General features: G+C 42.2%; 1 protein-coding gene across 2 annotated transcripts in view; it reads right to left on the bottom strand.

Moving 5' to 3' along the window:
• Nucleotides 1-15,333: 15,333 nt before the first annotated feature.
• Nucleotides 15,334-24,154, bottom strand: part of TARS1 (threonyl-tRNA synthetase 1) — a 30,898-nt gene continuing 22,077 nt past the window's right edge. The window contains exons 12-19 of one of the 2 annotated variants that reach the window (XM_074952424.1): nt 23,678-23,840; nt 23,457-23,594; nt 22,797-22,874; nt 20,600-20,700; nt 20,392-20,496; nt 20,193-20,265; nt 19,268-19,382; nt 15,334-18,499 (exon numbers count right to left, since the gene is read on the bottom strand). In XM_074952424.1, coding sequence (XP_074808525.1) covers nt 18,351-18,499; nt 19,268-19,382; nt 20,193-20,265; nt 20,392-20,496; nt 20,600-20,700; nt 22,797-22,874; nt 23,457-23,594; nt 23,678-23,840 — 922 coding nt within the window. In that variant the 3' untranslated portion in view covers nt 15,334-18,350. The remainder of the gene's footprint in view (nt 18,500-19,267; nt 19,383-20,192; nt 20,266-20,391; nt 20,497-20,599; nt 20,701-22,796; nt 22,875-23,456; nt 23,595-23,677; nt 23,841-24,154) is intronic. The other variant, XM_074952425.1, reaches the window with a different exon arrangement.

Genomic DNA, 24,154 nt, shown 5'->3' with positions numbered 1-24,154 from the left:
TGATCTACACCCAAAACTTAGGTTGACCTAGCTACATCGCTCAGGGCTATGAAAAATGTAAAACTCTGCATGACATAGTTAGGTTGACCTAACCCCGCCCTCGAAGAATTCTTCTGTCAACCTAGTTATCACCTTTCAGCAAGATGGATTACCTTCAGCAGTGGTTTTCAACCTGTGATCCATGAACCCCTGGGGGTCCGCAGATTGTGCCTAAGATTTCCAAAGGGGTCTGCGCCTCCATTTGAAATTTTTTAGGGGTCCGCACATGAAAAAATGTTGAAAACCGCTAGCCTACGTCAATGGAAAAACCCTTCTGTCAATGTAGGAAGTGTCTACACTATAGCAGTACATGCTGCTGTCACGTAAAGACATACCCTGAGTGCAGAACCTGGCTCACTGCCTTGCCGCCACGATGGAAGAAGGGGGGGGAAAAAACAAAAGGCTCGTTGCCATATTTGTGGATGGTAAATGAAAATTTGTGAATTGCAGTTCATTAATAAATCATGAACCTATGAAGCTCCAATGTACGTCATGCAGCATTCCAGATACCCCCTGCTACCCTCCTCCCCACCAAACATACACCATCCACTCATGCTTTCCCTTCCCTGACTGAAAAGTTTCTTACCAAATGCAAAGGTAGAACTGCTTTTATTATGCTGCTCAACTGCGGCAAAATAACACAAAGAAAAGCTGTAAACCTTCCTTGTGCAGACAAAACTGTCTGGGGCCCCGTCTTGTCTTTGGAGGTGAGAAAATTGCAAACTGTCATGTTCTTGGTGTGTTTGCCTTTTCAAGTGAATCATATAAATGTTCTGTTTGATTCCCCCTCCCCCCCCCACACACACCTGATGTGTTTCACATTCTGCAGCTGCCCAGTAAAATCCTTGTTATGTGTTCATCAGACATCTTGAATTGTTCTCATGGATTACAATGGGTTTGGAAAAGGTCAGTGTTCTTACCAGGCTAATGTTGCTGGTGAGAGGGACCAATCAACAACAGCTCAGCAAGATACTCTTACTGGCCCCAGCACCACAATACTCTAACTACTGCATATAATCATGCACTGCAATTACTCCAGGCAAAAGGCAGTGCTGTAAAGCCTTGGTATACATTCCTCTCTCACTAAAAGTAAGCCTGGTCATGGATATATGATGAAAAATGAATGATGACTGGTGTGAGTCGATCTGAAAGCCCTTTATGAAGAGTGGTGGTGCTCTAGTTAGGTGCAATGGATGAGCTTTTTCTTCTTTGTCTTCTTTTAGATATTGTTTCTTTCTAAACCATCACTGTCAACATTTTCCAGTGAAGAACTGCGACATGCATTTACACGTATTAATAGCTTCAAAGGACTCTGTGCTATTTCCGTGAGTGCTAAAATCACTAGAGTGTCTCAAACTCTGCGACTTACTCATGTGAACCTCCCAAAATTGACCTAAAAGAAGGATTGATCACTTTTTTCCCAAGAAGCTTTTGAAGCTTTGGGATTCTGGTCTTTCTGCCTTCAGTTATTGATTACCATTGTCTGGCAGATTGCTCTTTTCCCAAATACAAATACAAAATGGAGTAGCCAATCTGACTGAGCAGCTGGGTGGCTGAAAAAGAGTCCTAGTGGGTCCTGACGTCTGTCTTTGACTGGGAGAAGGAAGCTGCTGTTTAGAGCCCTAATACAGGCAGGTGCAAACACAGTCATTCCTACTGGAGTGCTTGTGTTATGCCCCATTCAGCAAGTGTGATCCTTGCTGTGGATGGGCCCAAGGAGCTGATCCTGCAGTCAATGGGCATGGAGAGTACTCAGCACTTCCCTGGATGTGCTCTTCACCTTACATGATTGGGCCACAAAAGGGATAAAGCCCATGATGTTATGAATGAACGGCAAGGACAAAATGGCCTGGCCAGCCAGAATAAATCTGATGTGAGCAGCAAGCCACAGGCCAGTGGTGAGGGTGGGAAGGTCTTGCTGTGCATTAGGTGTGTGTTCCCTATCCTAAAACAGCTGGTTCCATTTGGCTTCTAACCCCCACTCTCAATCTGCGCTCACACCATAGGGAAATGTTAACACAGGGCAGTGGCATGGAGAGATTCGATGCATGGCATTTGACTGCTGTAATTTAAACAGCTGGAAAGTTCAATCTTTTCTCAACATAGAAAAATTGAAGGTGGCCAACATTTTTTCCTCTTCTATGATCGTTAGCAAAGTGCAGAAATTACCCTATTGTGTTGGCTTGTGACTTTTTTGGTCATTCAGCACCAGCAGCCAGGCAGAATCAATTTATCAGTGCAGTGAAGTGCATATTATTCCCTTTCACATCACACTTATTTTTTAAAGCATGTGCAGGAGATGCAGAGGGTGCGTGCGCGTGCGCGCGCGCGCACACACACACACACACACGTAATGAAAAATTTTCTCATTAAAGTCAATAGGCAGAAATATCATTATTGACAAGGTAGTGTGGATAGTACCTGGAGCACAGGCTTGTGAGTGAGGCAACTTAGGTTCTGGTCCAAGTTCTTCCATAGACCTGCTGTGTGACATTGGTAAGTTATCTCACCTCTCTTCACCATTGACCCCTTGTCTAATCAGACTATAGGCTCTGCCTGGCCCTGGCCCAGAACAATGGGATCTTGAGCTTATTTGGGACTCTGGGGGCTGTGTTAGTACAAATAATAATCTCACATGATGTGTTGACACATCACAAAGACAGATTGAGGCAGGCTGAATTTGTGGTTAATGCATAGTACTAGGAGTAAGGTGTCATGGGTTTGGTCCACAGACTGGGCAAGTCACTCAACTGAATTTGCTCAGCTTTCGAATGGATGTCCTGGAGTGCTGTCAAGTGCAACATAAATTAAGATTTGTAAAGCTATTTTTAGACCTTTGCATTATTATTATTCCGTTTGAGTCTGACTGTGACACTGGTAACTTTGCGGCTTCAGCTCAACGGAACACAAAATAAGCTACGTGATAAATGATCAGTCGTAATCAAACATTTTTGTAATGGGTTGTTTCTGAGAAATGGACTGGCTGACCAACTGCCCCAAGGGAAGGAAAGTGGAAAAGAGGGAGAAAACCCACCTTTTGCTAAAATAATGCCTAGCAGCTTTTTATGGGATGGCACAATAGAAGTTTTAGTGCCTACATTTAATGTTGCAGTGTAGTCCAGGTTAAAGTAAACTGGAATAGCAAAATGTCCACACAACACATGCAGCCACCTGTATCTTCATGCCATTACCTATGTCACCTCAGATAAATACAGGCCTAAATAAACTTAAGTCTGCCTTTTTCTCCATTATCTTGGGACTCCTGGGTATGGTGGAGTTGCCACCAGTTCACTCAGCTGCAAAATGGTACCTGATGGGGTGAGGACAGTCAAAGGCGGACAGACACAATGCTAGCCACATCACTCCTTTGTGTACCATTGGCTATGGAAACTGACATGATTTAGTCTGCATCTGCCCGATGAGCCATCGCTGTCTTGGGGCAGACTGTGACATATGGACCTACAGTTGATTTATTGTTCTTTTCCCAAATTAATGCCATGCTCCTTTGCCTCTTAATATAGTTTTCCTTGTGTCATAAACATACAGCTCAGGGTAGCCTAGAATTCCTCCTTACCTGTAAGGGGTTAAGAAGCTCAGATAACCTGGTTGACACCTGACCAACAGGACCAATGGGGAAAGACGATACTTTCAAATCTTGGGAGGGAGGAAGGTTTTGTTTGTGCTCTTTGTGTTGTGTGGGGGGTTTTCTCTTGGGATTGAGAGTGGCGAGACAGAAATCCATCTTCTCCAACCCATCCCAATCCAAGTCTCCAATATTGCAAGCAGTATAGGTAAGCCAGGCAAGGTGGATTAGTTTATCTTTTGTTTCTCTTGTGAATGTTCCCTGTGCTAAGGGGGAGGTTTACTCCTGTTTTCTGTAACTTTAAGGTTTTGCCCAGAGGGGAATCCTCTATGTTTTGAATCTGAATACTCTGTAAAGTATTTTCCATCCTGATTTTACAGAGATGATTTTTACCTTTCTTTTTTTTTTTTTTTTAATAAAATCCTTCTTTTAAGAAAACCTGACTGATTTTTTCCATTGTTCCAAGACCCAGGGGTTTGGGTCTTTGATCATTTTGTAACCAATTGTTAGGATATTATTCTCAAGCCTCCCCAGGAAAGGGGGTGTAAGGGCTTGGGGGGATTGCTGGGGGAAGAGGAACTCCAAGTGGTCCTTTTCCCTGGTTCTTTGTTAAATCTTTTGGTGGTGGCAGCATTACTTAAACCCAAGGTACAGAGGAGAATTTGTGCCTGGGGAAAGGAGTACTTGTGGCACCTTAGAGACTAACCAATTTATTTGAGCATAAGCTTTCGTGAGCTACAGCTCACTTCATCGGATGCATACTGTGGAAACTGCAGAAGACATTATATACACAGAGACCATGAAAAAATACCTCCTCCCACCCCACTCTCCAGGAGCTTATGCGCAAATAAATTGGTTAGTCTCTAAGGTGCCACAAGTACTCCTTTTCTTTTTGCGAATACAGACTAACACGGCTGTTACTCTGTGCCTGGGGAGTTTTTAACCTAAGCTGGTAGAAATAAGTGTAGGGGAGTCTTTCATGCGGGTCCCCACATCTGTATCCTAGAGTTCAGAGTGGGGAGGGAACCCTGACACCTTGTTCGATACACAGAGTCAGTGTTTGTGAGGGGAAGCATTGCCTGGTAAGGCTGCCTCAAGGAGGTATTTTGTTTCTCCTAGGTTTCTGCGTTGGGACTTGAGTGAGTGTGTTTATTAATTTTAAGAGTCTCCCCCCCCACCCACCCTAAATATTTGAGCCTGGCCCTTGTTGCAGTTAACAACACTTTGCAGAAGAGTTACATACATATTTTTGCTGAGAACTGAAGTTGTGCCATGGGTCCCCAAACAAAACCATTTTTCACCCACACCTCACCCTATTTTTATAATGCCTTTGAGACAGAGGGTTCAGATCTGAGGCAGGTACTCAAAGACTGGAGGTGAGAGAGGCTCTGCGAGGACTTTATAAAGTCTATAGAGAGATCTTAAAAACCAGGAGGAAATGAAATCCTACAGCCCTCTCTAATCCCTTGATGTGAGAAAGTGAGTAGGTTGTTTCTGCACATGCTGGAATTTGCAGAGCTGGGTCATAGGAAGACTGCTTGAAAACAAAAACAGACTCCAAAGAGAAACTGCTGAGCTTGAATTAATATGCAAACTAGATACCATTAACTTGGGTTTGAATAGAGACTGGCAGTGGCTGGGTCACTACACATATCGAATCTATTTCCCTAAGTTAAGTAACCTCTCACCTTCTTGTCAACTGTCTAAATGGGCCATCTTGATTATCACTACAAAAGTTTTTTTCTCCTGCTGGTAATAGCTCATCTTAACTAATTAGCCTCTCACAGTTTGTATGGCAACTTCCAACTTATCTGTATGTCTCTCTTTCTTTCTTTCTTTCTTCTTACTCTACGTTCCATTCTATGCATCCGATGAAGTGGGCTGTAGCTTATGAAAGCTTATGCTCTGAGAAATGTGTTAGTCTCTAAGGTGCCACAAGTACTCCTGTTCTTTTTGCGGATACAGACTAACACAGCTGCTACTTTGAAACCTTATATATAGGTGTTACTGTAAGGATGGCATATTTTCAGACAGAGAAGATGCAGAAGAAAATTTTAGGGCTTAGAATAATGCTAAGCTTATGGCAGAAGTGCAGAATATATTATGTCATTGGGTTTGTTTTTTAAAATTGCTCAAAATACCGTGTGTGTGTTTTAGCACACAGAAATTTAAGTGTCGCTCTGACTGTCTCCTAAGGTAAAATAAATGCATTCAAAGCAGAAGTAAAGAATGTGAGAGTTTAACACAAATGCAAAAACCAAACACAGACAGAATCCCAAGAGTAAACTGCTTCCTTCAAGCCTGTGTCTTAGCGCAGGATAGAGAGGCAGCCAGGGACTGCAGCATCTCTGCCCATGGGTCTTACGGAATTGTAGTACCATCTGACCTTTCCCCGTACTGCACTACAGAGGGTGAAACTGAGATTGAACACATGAAAAATCTCTTGTTGTTCAGACCGGGGGGTTGGCACCAATCCCCACTTGAAGCTCCAGCTGCAGTGATTCTAAAACATGCCTATGTAAAACCCATTGACTGGCTCCTGTCCCTGCCTCAACCCACCATCATCTACAAGGACTGAGGCTGAACCCTCTACAGATACTGTCCATCTAGATATAAACCAGGTGTCACGTGACCAGAACGTGGGCAGGAAGGACAAGTGGTCAGAGCTGAAGTCAGCACCCAGGGTCAGAACCAGGGGTGCTGGATCAGTTTGTATAGTGGGGGGGAAAGGGGGGGGGGGTGCTGAGAGCCATTAAACCAAACTGTAAACCCCATATGTGATAGGAACCACTTTAAGCCAGGGGGTGCAGCAGCACCCCTCGCACCTCTAGTTCCAGCACCTATCTCAGAATCAGAGTCAGAGGCCAGGAATTGGAGCCAAGGGCCAAAATTACCTGGAGTGAAGTAGGGCAGGGAACAAGCAGTCATAGGTGCTATCACAGCTTTGGGCAAATGCTTTGAGCAGCCACTGAACAACTCATTAGTTAGATGATGTAAGGGAAGTAAAAAGGAGCCTTTTCCACCACTATTAAAAATGTCTTAAATGCCTTCATTTCTTTATGCGAAGCTGTTCCAATGTACAGCCTGAACTCCCTGCAGATGCTCACATGTGGGTGACTTCATTCCCGTCTGTGCATTTATCCCCTGGACCACAACAAAGAATAAATCTAGCTCTCCTAGCAATGCAGGCTAGACAGTGCTAGCCCTGCAGTGTAGGAGGGACACATCACATATTAAACTATTACTTACAATTTGCAGTTTAATTGTACATGTAAGCCTCTTGTTGAATATTAAACTATTTAGTTACGGTACTGGCAATCTGGTTAAATTGACATGCAGGGGTCAGTTGTGAGGGTTCCTTGAATGATGATACATTTTGGGTGTAATAAACCAATATGCTGTTTTATTTGCCTGCAATTTACTGTGATCTATTCGTCTTTAAGGCAAAAGAATTTTTAACTATCAGCTCAAAACTGGCACGTAATGAAGATGGTCTCTTTGACAGCTTGGAATCTGGTGAGAAGAATGGCAGAAGACAAGATGCTTGAAGCAGGAAGAAGCTAGCTTCTTTTCCCCTCTGTATTTGGGCAAAGAAAGCACTTTCTTTTCATTCCACACTTCTTTGTAGAGCTAGACTTGTTTGATTAACATTGCCCCAATTTGCTTATTGCAGTGTCTGTGGAGACCTTTTTTCAGGGTAGCAGCCAAGTTAGTCTGTATCCGCAAAAAGAAAAGGAGTACTTGTGGCACCTTAGAGACTAAAAAATTTATTTGAGCATAAGCTTTTGTGAGCTACAGCTCACTTCATCGGATGCATTCAGTGGAAAATACAGTGGGGAGATTTATATACACAGAACATGAAACAATGGGTGTTACCATACACACTGTAACCAGAGTGATCAGGTAAGGTGAGCTATTACCAGCAGGAGAGCGGGTGGCGGGGGGAAAACCTTTTGTAGTGGTAATCAAGGTGGGCCATTTCCAGCAGTTGACAAGAACATCTAGGGGGCGGGGAAATAAACATGGGGAAATAGTTTTACTTTGTATAATGACACATCCACTCCCAGTCTTTATTCAAGCCTAAATTAATTGTATCCAGTTTGCAAATTAATTCCAATGCAGCAGTCTCTCGTTGGAGTCTGTTTTTGAAGTTTTTTTGTTGAAGAATTGCCACTTTTAGGTCTGTAATCAAGTGACCAAACAGACTAAAATGTTCTCCAACTGGTTTTTGAATGTTATAATTCTTGACGTCTGATGTGTGTCCATTTATTCTTTTCCGTAGAGATTGTCCAGTTTGACCAATGTACATGGCAGAGGGGCATTGCTGGCACATGATGGTATATATCACATTCGTAGATGTGCAGGTGAACGAGCCTCTGATAGTGTGGCTGATGTGATTAGCCCCTATGGTGGTGTCCCCTGAATAGATATGTGGACACAGTTGGCAACGGGCTTTGTTGCAAGGATAGGTTCCTGGGTTAGTGGTTCTGTTGTGTGGTATGTGGTTGCTGGTGAGTATTTGCTTCAGGTTGGGGGGCTGTCTGTAGGCAAGGACTGGCCTGTCTCCCAAGATTTGTGAGAGTGTTGGGTCATCCTTCAGGATAGGTTGTAGATCCTTGATGATGCGTTGGAGAGGTTTTAGTTGGGGGCTGAAGGTGATGGCTAGTGGTGTTCTGTTATTTTCTTTGTTGGGCCTGTCCTGTAGTAGGTGACTTCTGGGTACTCTTCTGGCTCTGTCAATCTGTTTCTTCACTTCAGCAGGTGGGTATTGTAGTTGTAAGAATGCTTGATAGAGCTCTTGTAGGTGTTTGTCTCTGTCTGAGGGGTTGGAGCAAATGTGGTTGTATCGTAGAGCTTGGCTGTAGACAATGGATCATGTGGTGTGGTCTGGATGAAAGCTGGAGGCATGTAGGTAGGCATAGCGGTCAGTAGGTTTCCCGTATAGGGTGGTGTTTATGTGACCATCGCTTATTAGCACCGTAGTGTCCAGGAAGTGGATCTCTTGTGTGGAGTGGTCCAGGCTGAGGTTGATGGTGGGATGGAAATTGTTGAAATCATGGTGGAATTCCTCAAGGGCTTCTTTTCCAGGGGTCCAGATGATGAAGATGTCATCAATGTAGCACAAGTAGAGTAGGGGCATTAGGGGACGAGAGTTGAGGAAGCGTTGTTCTAAGTCAGCCAGAAAAATGTTGGCATACTGTGGGCCATGTGGGTACCCACAGCAGTGCCGCTGATTTGAAGGTATACATTGTCCCCAAATGTGAAATAGTTATGGGTGAGGACAAAGTCACAAAGTTCAGCCACCAGGTTTGCCATGACATTATGGGGGATACTGTTCCTGACAACTTGTAGTCCATCTTTGTGTGGAATGTTGGTGTAGAGGGCTTCTACACCCATAGTGGCCAGGATGGTGTTTTCAGGAAGATCACCGATGGATTGTAAAAAGAAAAGGAGTACTTGTGGCACCTTAGAGACTAACCAATTTATTTGAGCATAAGCTTTCGTGAGCTACAGCTCACTTCATCGGATGCTCACGAAAGCTTATGCTCAAATAAATTGGTTAGTCTCTAAGGTGCCACAAGTACTCCTTTTCTTTTTGCGAATACAGACTAACACGGCTGTTACGATGGATTGTAGTTTCCTCAGGAAGTCAGTGGTGTCTCGAAGATAGCTGGGAGTGCTGGTAGCGTAGGGCCTGAGGAGGGAGTCTACATAGCCAGACAATCCTGCTGTCAGGGTGCCAATGCCTGAGATGATGGGGCATCCAGGATTTCCAGGTTTATGGATCTTGGGTAGCAGATAGAATACCCCTGGTTGGGGAATGTGTCTGTGCGGATTTTTTCTTGTGCTTTTTCAGGGAGTTTCTTGAGCAGATGATGTAGTTTCTTTTGGTAACCCTCAGTGGGATCAGAGGGTAATGGCTTGTAGAAAGTGGTGTTGGAGAGCTGCCGAGCAGCCTCTTGTTCATATTCCAACCTATTCATGATAGCACCTCCTTTGTCAGCCTTTTTGATTATGATGTCAGAGTTGTTTCTGAGGCTGTGGATGGCATTGTGTTCTGCATGGCTGAGGTTATGGGGCAAGTGATGCTGCTTTTCCACAATTGCAGCCCGTGCACGTTGGCAGAAGCACTCTATGTAGAAGTCCAGTCTGTTGTTTCGACCTTCAGGAGGCGTCCACCCAGAATCCTTCTTTTTGTAGTCTTGGTAGGAAGGTCTCTGTGGGTTAGTATGTTGTTCAGAGGTGTGTTGGAAATATTCCTTGAGTTGGAGACGTCGAAAATAGGATTCTAGGTCACCACAGAACTGTATCATGTCCGTGGGGGTGGAGGGGCAGAAGGAGAGGCCCCGAGATAGGACAGATTCTTCTGCTGGGCTAAGAGTATAGTTGGATAGATATTGCTGGATGGGTTAAGGGAACCACTGTTGTGGCATGTAGTAGTTTAGATAGTTTAGTGTCCTTTTTCTTTTGTTGAGAAGCAAAGTGTGTGTTGTAAATGGCTTGTCTAGTTTTTGTAAAGTCCAGCCACGAGGAAGTTTGTGTGGAAGGTTGGCACAAGCTGTCAGCATAGTCTGTGTGGTATGTAGATTGTAATGGATTTTTTTACCTTCAGTCCTTTTGGTATGATGTCCATCTGTTTGCATTTGGAAAGGAAGATGATGTCTGTCTGTATCTGTATGAGTTTTTTCATGAAGTTGATAGATTTCCACTCCATGTGGCTAAATTCAGTGCCTTGCATAATGACCTTGTCCCTTTTCTTTCTTGTCTTCCCTTTAAAACATACTTGCACTATGTGTCTAAAAACCAGAAGAGCCAAAAGGCCTACTCATGCTGATCTTACACCAGTATGAGAGCAGAATCAAGCCAGAAGTGTCCATTTTACCTGTGATTTTGTTTTTATACTCAGTCTAGATAGCTGTCGTTAATGTTCCCAACACACTGATAGCTGGACACCAAATACAAGAATTAGTAGAGCATTATTGAAGTTGATTGAGGAAACCTGTGTGCAAAGGGATCGATCTTACATTGTGCTCTGTACATGGCAAGCCTTGTACTGGCTCTGGTAGCGGGGCATGCCATAGTCAATGGCCTTCCACTCTTGGCCAAAAGCTTTGTCAGCTGCAGAGTCTGTGTTCTTTGAGAGTCTTAGGGGAGAGTACAGACAGAAGTGATTCCAGACACAGGTGCTGGAACTGGGGATGCTGCCACACCCCCTGGCTTGGAGTGGTTTCCATTATACACAGGGTTTACAGATTGGTTCAATGGCTCTGAGCACCCCCACTATACAAATTGTTCCAGTGCCCCTGATTCCAGAGGCTCCAAGGACGTAGTCCTATGTGGCATTGTGGATGTGGCTGTTGGATCTTCATGAGCATGTTGTATATTACCTCATCCTTTCATGCAGCCATCCATACACAAGCACAATTGCCTGTGAAAGCTATTGCATATTTGATTGGCATTATTTCTTTTTGCCAGACACACAATCTCTTAATTGCTTCTTTTTTAGTTTTTTCATGGATGCACATTTGCAAGATCCTTCAGTTGTTTCGCAAGAACACCTCAGACCTATCAAAGGGCTGAATCTTTCAGGCTGGATACAGAAATCTCATGCATTCATGCTAATTATGTACACCAAAGATTTAACTCTAACTCATCTTATAGACTTGGATAGGGCCCTAGCTTCCTTTTTGAGGCTGACACTCAACCTCCATGGCGTACGCCTGCTCTTCTTGACTATACAGTTCTGCATCATGACTATCAGAGTAGCGAGTGAGTTACTGGGAGCTCTTTAATCGTACTGTTCAAGCTATAGTATGGTGTATGCATCTGTAGCACCTTTTCCGATGTAACTGTTTCACTGGGATAGAAAAATGGTCTTGTGGTTAACATGTAGAACTGGGCACATAAGATCTGGGTTCAAAGCTTGGCTCTCACATAAACGTCCTTTGTGACTTCGGGCAAGCCACTTACCCAATCTATTCCTCATTGTTCCCATCTGTAAAGTGGAAATAACATCATTGTACTAAGCATTCATTTGTTTAGTAGCCTGGAAAATGCGGGGGCAGGGGAGGAAGGAGAAGGAGCCAATGCTGGTGTTGCAGTGCTTGAGTTGTTTGGCAAGTGCTTATGAGACTCAGCTAGAAAGCACTAAAAATGTCTATTTACAGCCAGTTCCTCAGCTGTGGAAAACAGCAGAGCTCCCCTGGAGTCCGTGAACCTGCGCGCATTTAGATCAGCTGCGGGGCTGACCGATCAAGTAGTAGTATTGAAAAAAAATTAATGTGCTGCAAGTTATGTATTTCCCAAGAGCATGAACTTCTCCACTGACCATTATAGTGGAATTATCCTCGGCTCCTGTCCTTTCAGGGACTACGTGGGATTCTCTTTTCTTACTTGCAGTGGCTAACAAAAACGGGAGGAGCCCTTTTAACATGACACATGTGAGGGGCTCCAGAGAGGTTGAGCAACCAGCAGAGTGACTTAGCTGCATGGCCAAACACAGAGCTTTCCACTTGATCCTGTTTTACCGTCTCTGACTGCATAAGTGGATGATCTAAGGGGTATTTTCATCACTGTGGTCTCTGGTTTCATCCTCCAGCTGAAATGGCATTAGAGTGATTTGAGAAATTAAATTAACCTAAATCACTTTTTTCTTTTGAGAAAAAATACTGGTAATTGTCCTCTCTTGTTGCTAGCTTATTGTAAGTAGAAAAAAAATCTGAGCAGCCCCATGGAGCCAGCTTCTTTTTCTTATATCCTAACATACCCAGCTTCTTTACATCTTTTTTTTTTTTTAAATGCTGGGTGATTGACATTCAAGATTGGTATTTTACTAACAGAGAGGTTTTTTCCAATGATTTCTAACTTTGAAGTTTCCTTCTTTTGGCTGGTTAAATTATATACATTTAAAGGCCTAACATTTCATTGAGATTTCCACAGGTAGGGTTTATGCAAGACTGACATCTACTGTTAGAAAATGAAATAGCAGCTGGCATTTTATAGCTCTGGTATGACTTGGGACAACGTCTTTCACTGCAGTTCAAAGTACCTTTTTGGGAAGAATATGGCAACTTTATTCTCCTGACACTTAAATATAAATAGGGGTCATTGTAATATAATTCAGTGATGAGACCAAAAGCAGGGTGCAGTGGGAAATCCACTACGCACACTAGTTAAATGGGATATTTCCCAGGGAACTAAACTGAGCCTAATGATTCTTAGGACTGCTGCTTACATGGGACTACTGCTTCAGCACCTACATTGTAGTAAGTCCTGCTTCAACAGGGCTAGCTAGGGTCTGATTCTCCACTATCTTATACCTTATGTAGTCATTTTATAGCTGCATAGGTGCAAATGTCTTCAAGGCAGTGGCAAAACAGGTCCCTGGTCTTTTAATTCTCCTTCCTAGCATTGTTTAGACAGCGATAGACCAAGGAGGCTGGGTTTTGATTTTGTTAAAACTTCTTGGTTGGATATTGGTTTGGCAAAATTGAAATTGGGGAGGGTTCTGATCCAGGTTTCATTTTTCTCCTCACACTTAGGAAGGCTGGGGTGGGTCTTGGAAGGGTTAAGTCAAATATTCCTGCTTCAATATAGCTCTGATATGGGAAAACTGGGGTTGTTTGGGGTTTCCTAAAGCCTGGGGTAGTTCAGATCTATGTTCTGTTGTAAGAAAAACATCACAGTTCTTCGGGGTGTTCAGCTAACAGGGTCCCTTTTGACCCCTCTCTAAAGCTAATTCTCGAGGTAGGGTGGACAGCCTTCTCAGAAGCTTGTTGGCACAGTATTTATCTACTTCAACTACACTTTCAATCCACTGGGGTAAAAATCACTAAGCTGTTTATACCTGTTATATTTACTGCTGTAGTGAACCAGCAGGCTTGATGTGAGCAAGGCAATTTATGAACCACTTCAAGAATAGAGTGGCATGCTCTGTTAATTGGAAACTTCATTCATGTGGGATGAAAGGCCAAGCACTGAGGCATCCCAGTGAAGTAGATTGTATTGTCCTTATTTGAAAAACTGTATTTGTTGTCTCAGAATAATAAAGAAACATTAACCTGAGTAACACCACTTGCTGCTACTCACTCTCTAGGAGTCTAGGACTTACTGAGAGCAGAAAGAACCTAGTTTTTCCTTGGGGACCCCCAAATTCTCTAATTTCCCTGTCGAAGAGTTTAATTATTGCCTGCCACTACCAGCCACCTACCCTACAGGTTAGATCACTCAGAGTGGAAGGGGGCTGTGGGAAAAGAGCACAAGAATTCAGACGATCCAGCCTGTTACCCCAGAATTTGACATTCCTGCCTGTACCCCAGAACTTGACAGTTTTTCTGCAGTCAGCCATTTTGTAGGGTCAACCACTGCCAGCTGAAAACCAAACATTACATAGCTAGGAGAATCTTAGGCCTTTATGAGACACGGTCAGACAGCTGCATGCTTGCAGTTTGTTAATTAGAATGGGAGGATGGGACTGGAAGTTATGAAGGAGAGTAAGTGAATAGCGACCTTGGTTTTAGGTGCCCCTGAGTTATTGTTGATTTGGCTAGAAATGTTTTGAGATAATAAGTAGTTTGTTGACATTAGGAGAATTGGTGACCTAGTGGAGGTTATAATGCTGACCCACTAGAGGTTATGTGTTTTGTTAGAGTTAGCTATAAAAGATTAAAAGGTAAAAGTAAATATCTCCGAGCAGTCCGAGGGAGCTTTTCTTCAGGCAAGGAGCTGATAGCTAAACTCCCCCTCAGCTGAACAGAAAGAGGACTGCTAGAATCCTGGCTGGTGATCCCTCAAAACCATCTCAGACTGTGGGTAACTATATCTGGGATGTCCTAAACCTATTGTGTGTATGCTTAATAGCTAATAAACAGTAATTTTAGATAAGAGCATGCTTCCTTGTATCAATCATTTATCAGATGCACTGTGTTCCCATTGATTTATTCCTGACACTGGAGAGAAAGAGAACTTACCACTGCGTTGGGTTCTGAAAACCCTGGGTAACAAGCCCTCCCAAAGAAAATAATAGTTTCTACTGGGAGATAGGTGAGTCTCCTTTCTCCTAACTTCTGTGGTGGACAGATTCTTAGATGGTGTAAATTACATTGATTTCAATGGCACTCTGACAACTTACACCCACTGAGGATCTGCTGCTGGTTTCTTTTCCCTTCTCGCCTTCATGCTCTACCAGCCCCTTGAGCACGAGCCCAAGAGCAGACCAGTTGGCTGTAATCAAGGGCCCTAGCTGTACCTATCTCCAGTATTCTCGTTATCACCTCAGTGAGACTGCCTGATCGTATCTGCATAGCTCTCCCCTGTGCACGCACAGCGTGAAGAAACTGGCAGAAAACTTGTCACGTGTTTTAGCGTTTCCCCTTGTAAATGCTTCATTTCACTTTTTTGAGATAACTGACAACAATGGCTTACATACGAGACTAAGTATGATATAGGAATACATCTTCCTGCTTTGATACATTCAACTACCTCTTTAACCCCTACTACTTCAAGGCCACAACATTGGCATACATCAAACCTGTTACAGTTCCATGAAGAACGCACTCCCCTCAAAGTTAGTATCATTCCCCATCTCTCTGTGTTCTTGTTTGTCTGTTATATAAGGTGGGGGGGGGGGTAGGAACTGTCTCTTATACAACACAATGCACACTGATGCTGAAACAGCAGCATTGCTCTTAATGTCATTTTAATACACTGAGCTAACAGATGTACAATATATATCGAGAGAGATAAACAGTCCAAAAAACTACATTAAGGTTGCAAAGTCAAGCACTCAAAGGCCAGAATTACATTTGCCTGTGCAATCTTAATTTGGCCCTCTGTGTATATCCATTAGAACTGTCTTTTCATTATATGCTCACAAACTATTTTTCCTACAGGACCTCTGCCTCTGCCAGCGCAGAGGCCAGATGTCACTCACTGAAGGAGGAACTACGGAATATTTTGTTTTAGTCTCATTGTTCAAGGTAAAAAGAAAACCACAGCTCTCAGTAATTCCAGCTGCAGCTGAGAGTGCTCAGCACTTCTGCAAACCCAGGGTCTCAAGTTCAGCAACCAGAAAACGAGTGACCTCTTGTGAAAAGTTTGGTTTAAGTGACTTGCCCAGTACCACACAGGAACGCTATGGCAGAGACAGGGACAGAATCCAGTTCTCCAGGGCAGCCAAGAAGACATCCTTTCTCTTCCCACAATGCCCTGCTTCATCCAATAGGCACCACTAAACTTTTGCATCAAATGAGAGAGGTCCTACAGAAAACAGCCTCATTCACTACACAACCCTGATTCATCCCATGAGCAGGTCCAGCCTGCCTACTAAGTGAGGCAAGGCCCTGTGGAAAATATAGTATTGATCATCTAATTGAAGATTGTTATAATGCATATGTACAAGAGGGGCAAATTAAGGTTGCACAGCGAAACTTCTCTGGCACCTCGTCCTGGTCCCAGTCTCCTTGCCCAGCCAGGCCATTCTTGGGGATCCCCAAAGTCCCAATCTTCACTCCCCTCCCCACCAGCTCCTCTTCTCCATCTTTTTTGCCCATGCAGTCCCATATGCCCTGTTGGTCAACTCTCACTCTTTCTCCCCCGTGGCTCTTAGTCTGACAAACTTCTCACATGGACTGAAAGTACTTACAATACAGCCAGTAAACATGTAGGTGAACAGACTGGACTAGCCTCGTAGAAAACATTCTAGGCTGTAGTAGAACTCCCTTAGAAAAATCAATTCCTATTTTTCTGACAGGTTGTAGTGGCAGCCCCATGGTGCTGTCTATGGAGGTAACGTATTTAAACGTTTTATACTCAACTACATTACATTTATAAAATCTGAGAGACTTGGTTCCCCTTTTATAGACTGATTCACAGAGTTTAAGGCCAGAAGGGAAGATTAGATAATAATCTAGTCTGATCTGTAAATCACAAGCCAGTTAAATTTCACTGTTACCACTGTATTGAGCCTCACAAGTTGTGTCTGACTAAAGCAGATCTTCCAGAAATGCATCCAGTCTTGATCTACAAACATCATGAGATTGACAGGCCACCACTTCCCCTGCCAGTTTGTTCCAGTGGTTAATCACCCTTGCCTTATTTCCAATTTGAATGTGCTTGGCATCAGATTCCAGCTATTGATTCTTGTTATGCCTTTCTCTGCTAAAGAGCCTCTAAGTACCCCATATTTTTTCCCCATTAAGGAACTAACACACTAATCAAGTCACATCTCTGTCCCCTTTTTGATAAATTAAACAAATTGAGCTCTCACTGTCAGGCATCTTCTCCATCCCCTGAATAATTTTTGTGACTTCTTTCTGCACCCTTTCCATTTTTTCCCAACATCCTTTTTAAAACATAGGACATCAGAATTAGTTGCAGTATTCCAACATCAGTCTCAGCTCTCACCTCCCTATTCCTCCTTATATAGCCAATGATTGCATTAGCATGGTTTGCCACAGCATCACACTGGGCGGTCATGTTCAGTGGCCTGTCCACTATGCCAGTCCCTCTGTCCTTTTCAGAGTGTCTGCTGTCCAGGGTACAGTCCCCCACTCTGTAGGTGTGGCCTACATTCCTTGTTTGTAGATACACAACTGTGCCTTTGACTGTATTAATATGCATTTTGTTTGAATAGGCTCAGCGTACCAAGCAATCCAGATTGCTCTGTGACTGCCCTGTCCTCATCAGTATTTACCACACCGCCAGTCTTTGTCATCCTCCCCCCCTCCACGTTGAGGTCATCTACCCAGCTCCTCACAATCAGCCTTTTTCTGGTTTCAACTCCTGGCTTGCTCACCTCTTCCTCTTCTCCCAATTCCCTCCCTCCCGCCCCCACTTCAACTTCCATGCTGACAACTCATCCAACCTCTTAGCTGCACATTTCCTCACCCCTACCTCATTATTCAACCTGCAGCCCTAGATCAACTTCCCTACTCCCCAAAAGGGCCGCTTACTTGACTTGGTCTTCATCGCCCACTGCTCTCTCTACCTAACTTCCCCTCCAATAGCACTAGGGATGGGGGCAATAGTTACTCAGCCGTACAGCGTCCATCCAGTATTGCAGGCTTCTTGACTGCTCTGACCTCTCCTCCCTGCTCTTTCTAGTGACAGGGTTGATGATTCTCTTCATGCTTCTCTCCCCTCTTCACTTTCCAGGCCCTTTAAAAATCTATCCCCAACCTACCTCTATCTTTAGTTTTGCCTTAGCAGCCTCATGAACAGCCTCTTTTAAAAGGGGGCTCATTTTTAGGTTCCAAGTCTTCAGGTTCAGTTGCACTGAGATGTAAAATGAACACTACCAATGTGGTCACTCTGCTATACTCTACAATCCATCACATGCCCAAGCTGAACCTGATGAAAGACACAGTTACCAAAATTTTATTTTTCTTAGTCGTCTACTTAGAACAATATTAAACGACTACTACAATATTTTAATCCTTCATTAACAATTCCATTTCCCCTCAATTCATATTAAGCCTTAGTCACCTGGCTTCATTTTTTGTGATCAGATACCAAGAAGCTTTGCTGCATCATTTGTGTAAAATGGTCTTTCCATAGACACATGTAATGTCTGAATAATATAGAAAGGTGTTTCATGGTTCATTTTTGTTGGCTCATTTGACGATCTATTTCAAACGCAACCTAGTGCATATAAGATGTGACAATATGATTTAACTGCTTTATAAAACTTATCCTTTTTACACTAAACCAGGTAGGGAAATACAATCTGTTAGAATTCTTCTTCAGCATGTTTGCATTGATGGCGTTTCAACTGTAGCAGCCTCTCCACAGTATCAGCAACAGTTCGTTCACCGTGCACCTTGTTATCTCGAGTACGGATATTAACCGTTCCACTCGCCTTCTCCTTTTCACCAACAACTAAACAAAGCCAAAATCCACAGATTAATATAATTTTTGCTCAAGGTTTGATTAAAAAAATAAAATAAAAATCACACTTCTTTAAATAAGAATTAAGAATAAGAACATCCTAATACAACTGAATCCTACATTGCATTCTTCTTTGCCCCATCCCTACATTTAAAGCTACCTTTAGTAATTCCAGCAGACACACTGAATAACGAAAACCCCATGACTGACGGTGCTTCTGTTAACAATACTGTGTTATACTTCTAGGGCCAGATTCTCATCTTTGCTGCACAACATCAGGACTCAGTTCTTGGGCACATGTGCATAGACTCATTAATGCACAGAGATATCTTGGAATGCAGCCTGAAATCAGAGATTAGAATGTGCCATTCCTCCTCTAGCATACACTTGACATGAGAACAATCAAGTTATTGCAAATCATTTAATGTAATCTTTGACTGAGCCAGTGTCTTGCCCTGTTGACTGAAAGGCACCAAAATACTTTTCCTGATGCAGTGTCAACTTATCGAGTCACTGCACAGCAATCTCTTCAACTAACAAAGCAGCAGAGATTGGCTTCACAGCATGTCCTGCACAGGCACGCACAGCTGGAAGGATGCTGGCTGTGAAAGAAACTTAAAAAGGACTTTACAGGTGTAAGTGCTGCCTCTGCCTCACTCATTCACTCACTGGGAAAATGGGTTAGACCAAATTTCAGCTGCGTACAAGAAAAACAAGTCAGTCACGGTATTGCATGGCCACCACACGTTATTTCTTTACCTAGGATAAAATTATACTGTGCAAGCTGAGCATTTCTGATCTTCTTGTTCAGCGTACACCCAGGATCCACATCTACATCAGACATTAATCCAGCATCATGGAACTGCTGTCTGACCTAAGTAATAAAAGCACAAAATATTATTTGAACCCTCAACCATGAGAGAATATGTAGATTTTGAGTGAAAGGGACCATTTGAGGTTTGACAGCCAAAAATTAAAATTAGATCTCTGTTTTGCTCTCATTCAGAGGCAGACACATTTTGACACTACCCCTTGGTAGTGGCAAAAAAGTGCACAGGGCACTGAAATATGGAAGAATGGCTTGGACATGGCAGGAGAGCCTTGCACACACTAAATCACTAAGCAATCTAGTACCCAGATCCATTAGGATGGACTCTACGAGAATTTAGCAATGTTGAAGCCAGGAGAGCTATAGGTCTTTGTGATCAGAAGATCCTTTAAAGTTTAGGCCTGATGTGTTTGAAAGAGACATACATAGTGCTATTTGTGTGGATTGTATTTTAATACCCCTGTCTTTTCCTCCCCCATCATCATTACTCAAACTGCATGTGGGCATTGAGGGTCTGTCTGAGTGGAGTCAGTTGCAAGATCAGCATATAAATGTAAAGATACTTTCTCCATGGGGTTTCCCTCTAGCTGCAGAGCTGAGCAATTTCCTTTGCCTCCACAAACAGAAACATTCTCTCCAGCATCAACATTTGTTGTCTGGATTCTGGATATCCAAACTTCATGCTTCTGATGATTAAGGTCCATTTAGAATTTAGGCAGCTTAATTTATCATCTGAATACAATATAACTTACTTACAATAGGAATTTATATAAATTCCTTAATTAAAAACAGAACTTAATGACAATTAAGCAACTCAACTAAATCACAAATTTATCTTGGGACAAATGAATTCACCTTTTGTGCATATTCGTCACATGTTGGTCCCACCGGCACCACCATCACTTGCTGAGGAGACAGCCAGAGAGGCCTTCAGAAAAAAACAATTATGTAGTGTTTAGTGTTCTTTAACTCTTTTAGACATGATTAATCCCCTTTTACACCATCCAGAGTGCTCACTCCCTGGTTGGACAGTAAGTTTATTTTTCAACATTACCATTTGCCTGCATAGTTTTCGGTTAGGATAGCAATCATTCTTTCCACAGATCCTAAGATGGCCCGGTGAATAATAACTGGCCTTTTCTTGTCATCACCATCATGGCTGTAAATAAAAGAAATATTGCAAACTTATTTAATATGCCTATAAGTGACAGGAAAACTAGATTGTGTACCTACTATACACTAAGATTTTTAGTTGTACTCACCTCACAAAGGTAAGGTTAAATCTGACTGGGAGCTGGAAATCTAGCTGGATTGTAGCACACTGGTGGTATCGGCCAATGGCATCTTTAATCTTAATGTCAATCTAAGAAACAAAATCAAGCTTTTAGTAGGATCTATAAGATACAGCAATGCCCTCTTATAGCAAAGAGATTTTCAGACACTTCACACTGAGTGAAATCTATCCCAGCACTATGGAACCATGTGAATACATCGTCTATGCCTCTCTTCAGCCCACGGTAAAACATAAATGGCTTTTAGGGCCTGGGTTGAGCCCTCTGACAGAAATGAATACAGCAGGAGGTTCACTAATTCAAATGAAATTTGCACATTGATTCAGTGCACTGAACCAATTTGCAGCTACTTCACTTTCCATGGGGTTCTCATTGCATCTATTCAATTGTACATGGGAATAACTTTAAAAAGTCAAAATGAACAATCATCAAAACCAAGACTTCTGCAACCTGTAGCTGAACCAATCTCAGGCCTATTTAACTTAAAATATTAGATAATCAAAGGTGTCAGCTTCATAGCCTACAATACATGCTAAAGGGCATACCTCCATAAGTGAGGGCTATCAGTTGAGGAAAAGATCACTGAGTAATGAAGATCATACTCCTTTATTTTGGATTGCTCAGTTTCATCAAAGTAACTTGACTGACAGATCTGAATACACGCATATTATGCTTTTCTCTTAAATCCAGGCTGCAATCCTGAAAACCCTTGGCTGAAAGTTAAGCATGTAAGCAAGTATTTGCAGGATCTGGGCCTTAATAATTTAGCAAATTGTCCCTATTATTCCAGCACTCTACCACTAAAAAGGGGAAGCGGAAGAAACCCTGTTTATTTTATTTACATACAAAGCCAAACTATTAAATCAGTTTAAGCTGTTTTACTGAACAAACTCCTCAGTGACCTTCAGAATCAGCTGGTCAAAACAAAAGGTGATTTAATTTTTATTTTTTGGGCAGGGGGACAAATAAACATGGTGCCATTTGTTGTTTAAGTATTTGGATAACAGTCAGTTTTTCTGGATTTTTGAACACCTAAGATAGTTTATCAAGTTTTACAGTTATTCATCAAAATTCTTAACAGAAGTGTGCTGCTTGCTAGTGTCATTAATTTAGTAATCCAATCATGAAGTAAAAAAAAAAATCCCACTTAGTTTAGGGCTCAACTACATGCAGAGCTGCACCAATTGAACTTAAGGTGCAATTTTAAACTGTTTTAGTTAAACCAGTGCAAAAGGCTACATGGGTAATTATTTCAATTTAGCTTTAGTCTATTAGGAACAGGTTTAAGCTAACCTGAAATGTATTCACACAGATGTACGCACCAATCTAAACTGATTTAATTTTGTGGGTGCAAGCTTGTATATAGACAAGATCTAATGTTAACAATGAACATTTGTAACCACCAACAGTTTGCTAACAGTCCACAAGGTGAAATTTGTTCAAATCATTTAGTGAATATTTACCACTAACATACATTCGTAGAAATCAAATCAGTTTTCTACTGATCTGTGAACAGAAAAGTAGGCTATGTTTATTGAATAGCTTATTCAAAACAAGTAATTTGACAAGTTTTACTCAGATGCCTGTAAGGGGATTATTTTTCCTTGAAAGAGGTATCAATACAATTCTAACTCCACTTTTCCAGATAATTTCACGAATATTGCATTCAAAAACTATTCATAAAAGAAGAACAGAAGCACACTATAGTAGTTACAAAATTGCAAATACCAGAAGTGATATTTTACTTCAGGTAAAATTGTTCATGGCTAGTGTGCAATTAAAACTTTAATGAGAAACCAAACTACACTGCTGCTTAAAAAAACCAACCCCCCCCCCCCCAAAAGCAAGAAGTTACTGATCTCTAAACTTGAATATTCCCAATACACGTAAAACTCTCTCATACCAGGCCTGATAGTGCCACCTTCTGTTCATGCTTCCCAATGAGTTATCTACTTGCTCATTACAACGATAAAATTAATCCTGATTGTTTTGTCTGTGTAAATTGAGTTGATTTGATGAAATAGAAAAATGTTAAGCACAAAACAAGTTCTTGGAAGTTGTAGCATCTAACATGAAAACAACTAAGAACTTTGCCTCACTGCTTTAGAGTTAGCCATCAAGCTACATATGAGAGGGAAAAAATTACATCCCAGGAAAGCATACTAACCTTAGGTCCATAGAAAGCACCATCCCCAGAGTTCAATTCCCACTTCTCACCAAATTCATTGAGGCTGTTTTCGAGTTGCTGGAGAAAGGATGTGTGTTTTTAGTGTTTTCACTTTGTATTTATTTCCATGTGCCATATTTTTTCTTCCACATAGTACAGTATCAGATCACACACACACACACACAGAGATATAATGAATACTAGGTCATTTACTACCTAACTGTCAACAATGCCCAATTATAATTGGGGACCCAATCTTGTTTCCCTTACTTGTGGAGTTGAATTCAGCAGTACTACTGTCATGATTAAGGTGCAGCTCAGCTCTTGGATGGTGGGTCAAAATTCTGATCACACACATGCTTGAGAAAAACCTATCTTGCTTTCTTCTCCATTTTAAGTAGTTACATCTTCTGGCCCTTTCTTTAAAATGAATTCAAGTTTTCGTTATATCATCATCCACCATGATCTCCATACACTGAGAGCTATTATTAGCTGGTGGCAGAAAGAATTTAAAATGGCTGTACGAGCTGAACTGCTGACAGTCACAGCTGTCACAAGTCCATCCGGAGGACCATGTTTTCCCCCTCAGACATTCCAGTTTCCCACTACTTGAAGACAGAGCTAAAACCTCTACACCAGGCCCCTGACGTTACCTATTACCTTTTCAGCTTGATTCCACACTTCAATATCTCCAAGGAACTTTTCAGGACGAGTGGAGAGGTCCAGTTTGAAGGAAAATCCAAACACACCATACACTGCTTGCAAGAACTCCAGACAGCTCTTTATCTCTCCTTCAATCTTTACATGAAGACAAATCATATTTAAGGCTTTGTGTTGTTTGCATTTTAACACGTATCCTCTTATTCAATAATATGCTTTACCTGCTCCATGGCACAGAATATGTGAGCATCATCCTGCTGGAACCGCCGTACTCTAGTAAGTCCTGTAAGGGTTCCTGACAGTTCATTACGATGGAGAACTCCAAAATCTGCCATACGCAGTGGCAACTCACGCCACGATCTTGGTCGATGGTTGAACATAAGGCTGAAGGAAAAGGTTCATTATTTGAAATTTATTCAGGATTAAACTATTAAAGATCCTCAGGGCGCATTCTGATAAGCCAGATGCTAGCAATTTCAGTAATACTGACAAGTTGTAACACAGCACACAGTCAAACCCAGAGAAAACTTTCAGGGGGAAAAAATTCAGGGCTGTTTGGAAGAATGATAAAGAAGGTTTTTCCTAAGAGCCATACAACATCTAAGTCAAATATTAAAAGCTGGCTTCCTAAACTTCACCTGTGAAATGATGATATACATACACATTTCCCACCCCGCCCCCGTATCCTTCCTCACTCT

The sequence above is a fragment of the Natator depressus genome, chromosome 5, assembly GCF_965152275.1.
Source record: "Natator depressus isolate rNatDep1 chromosome 5, rNatDep2.hap1, whole genome shotgun sequence".
In the NCBI taxonomy this organism is placed as follows: Eukaryota; Metazoa; Chordata; order Testudines; family Cheloniidae; genus Natator; species Natator depressus.
This window is presented reverse-complemented; position numbering and strand designations above follow the sequence as displayed.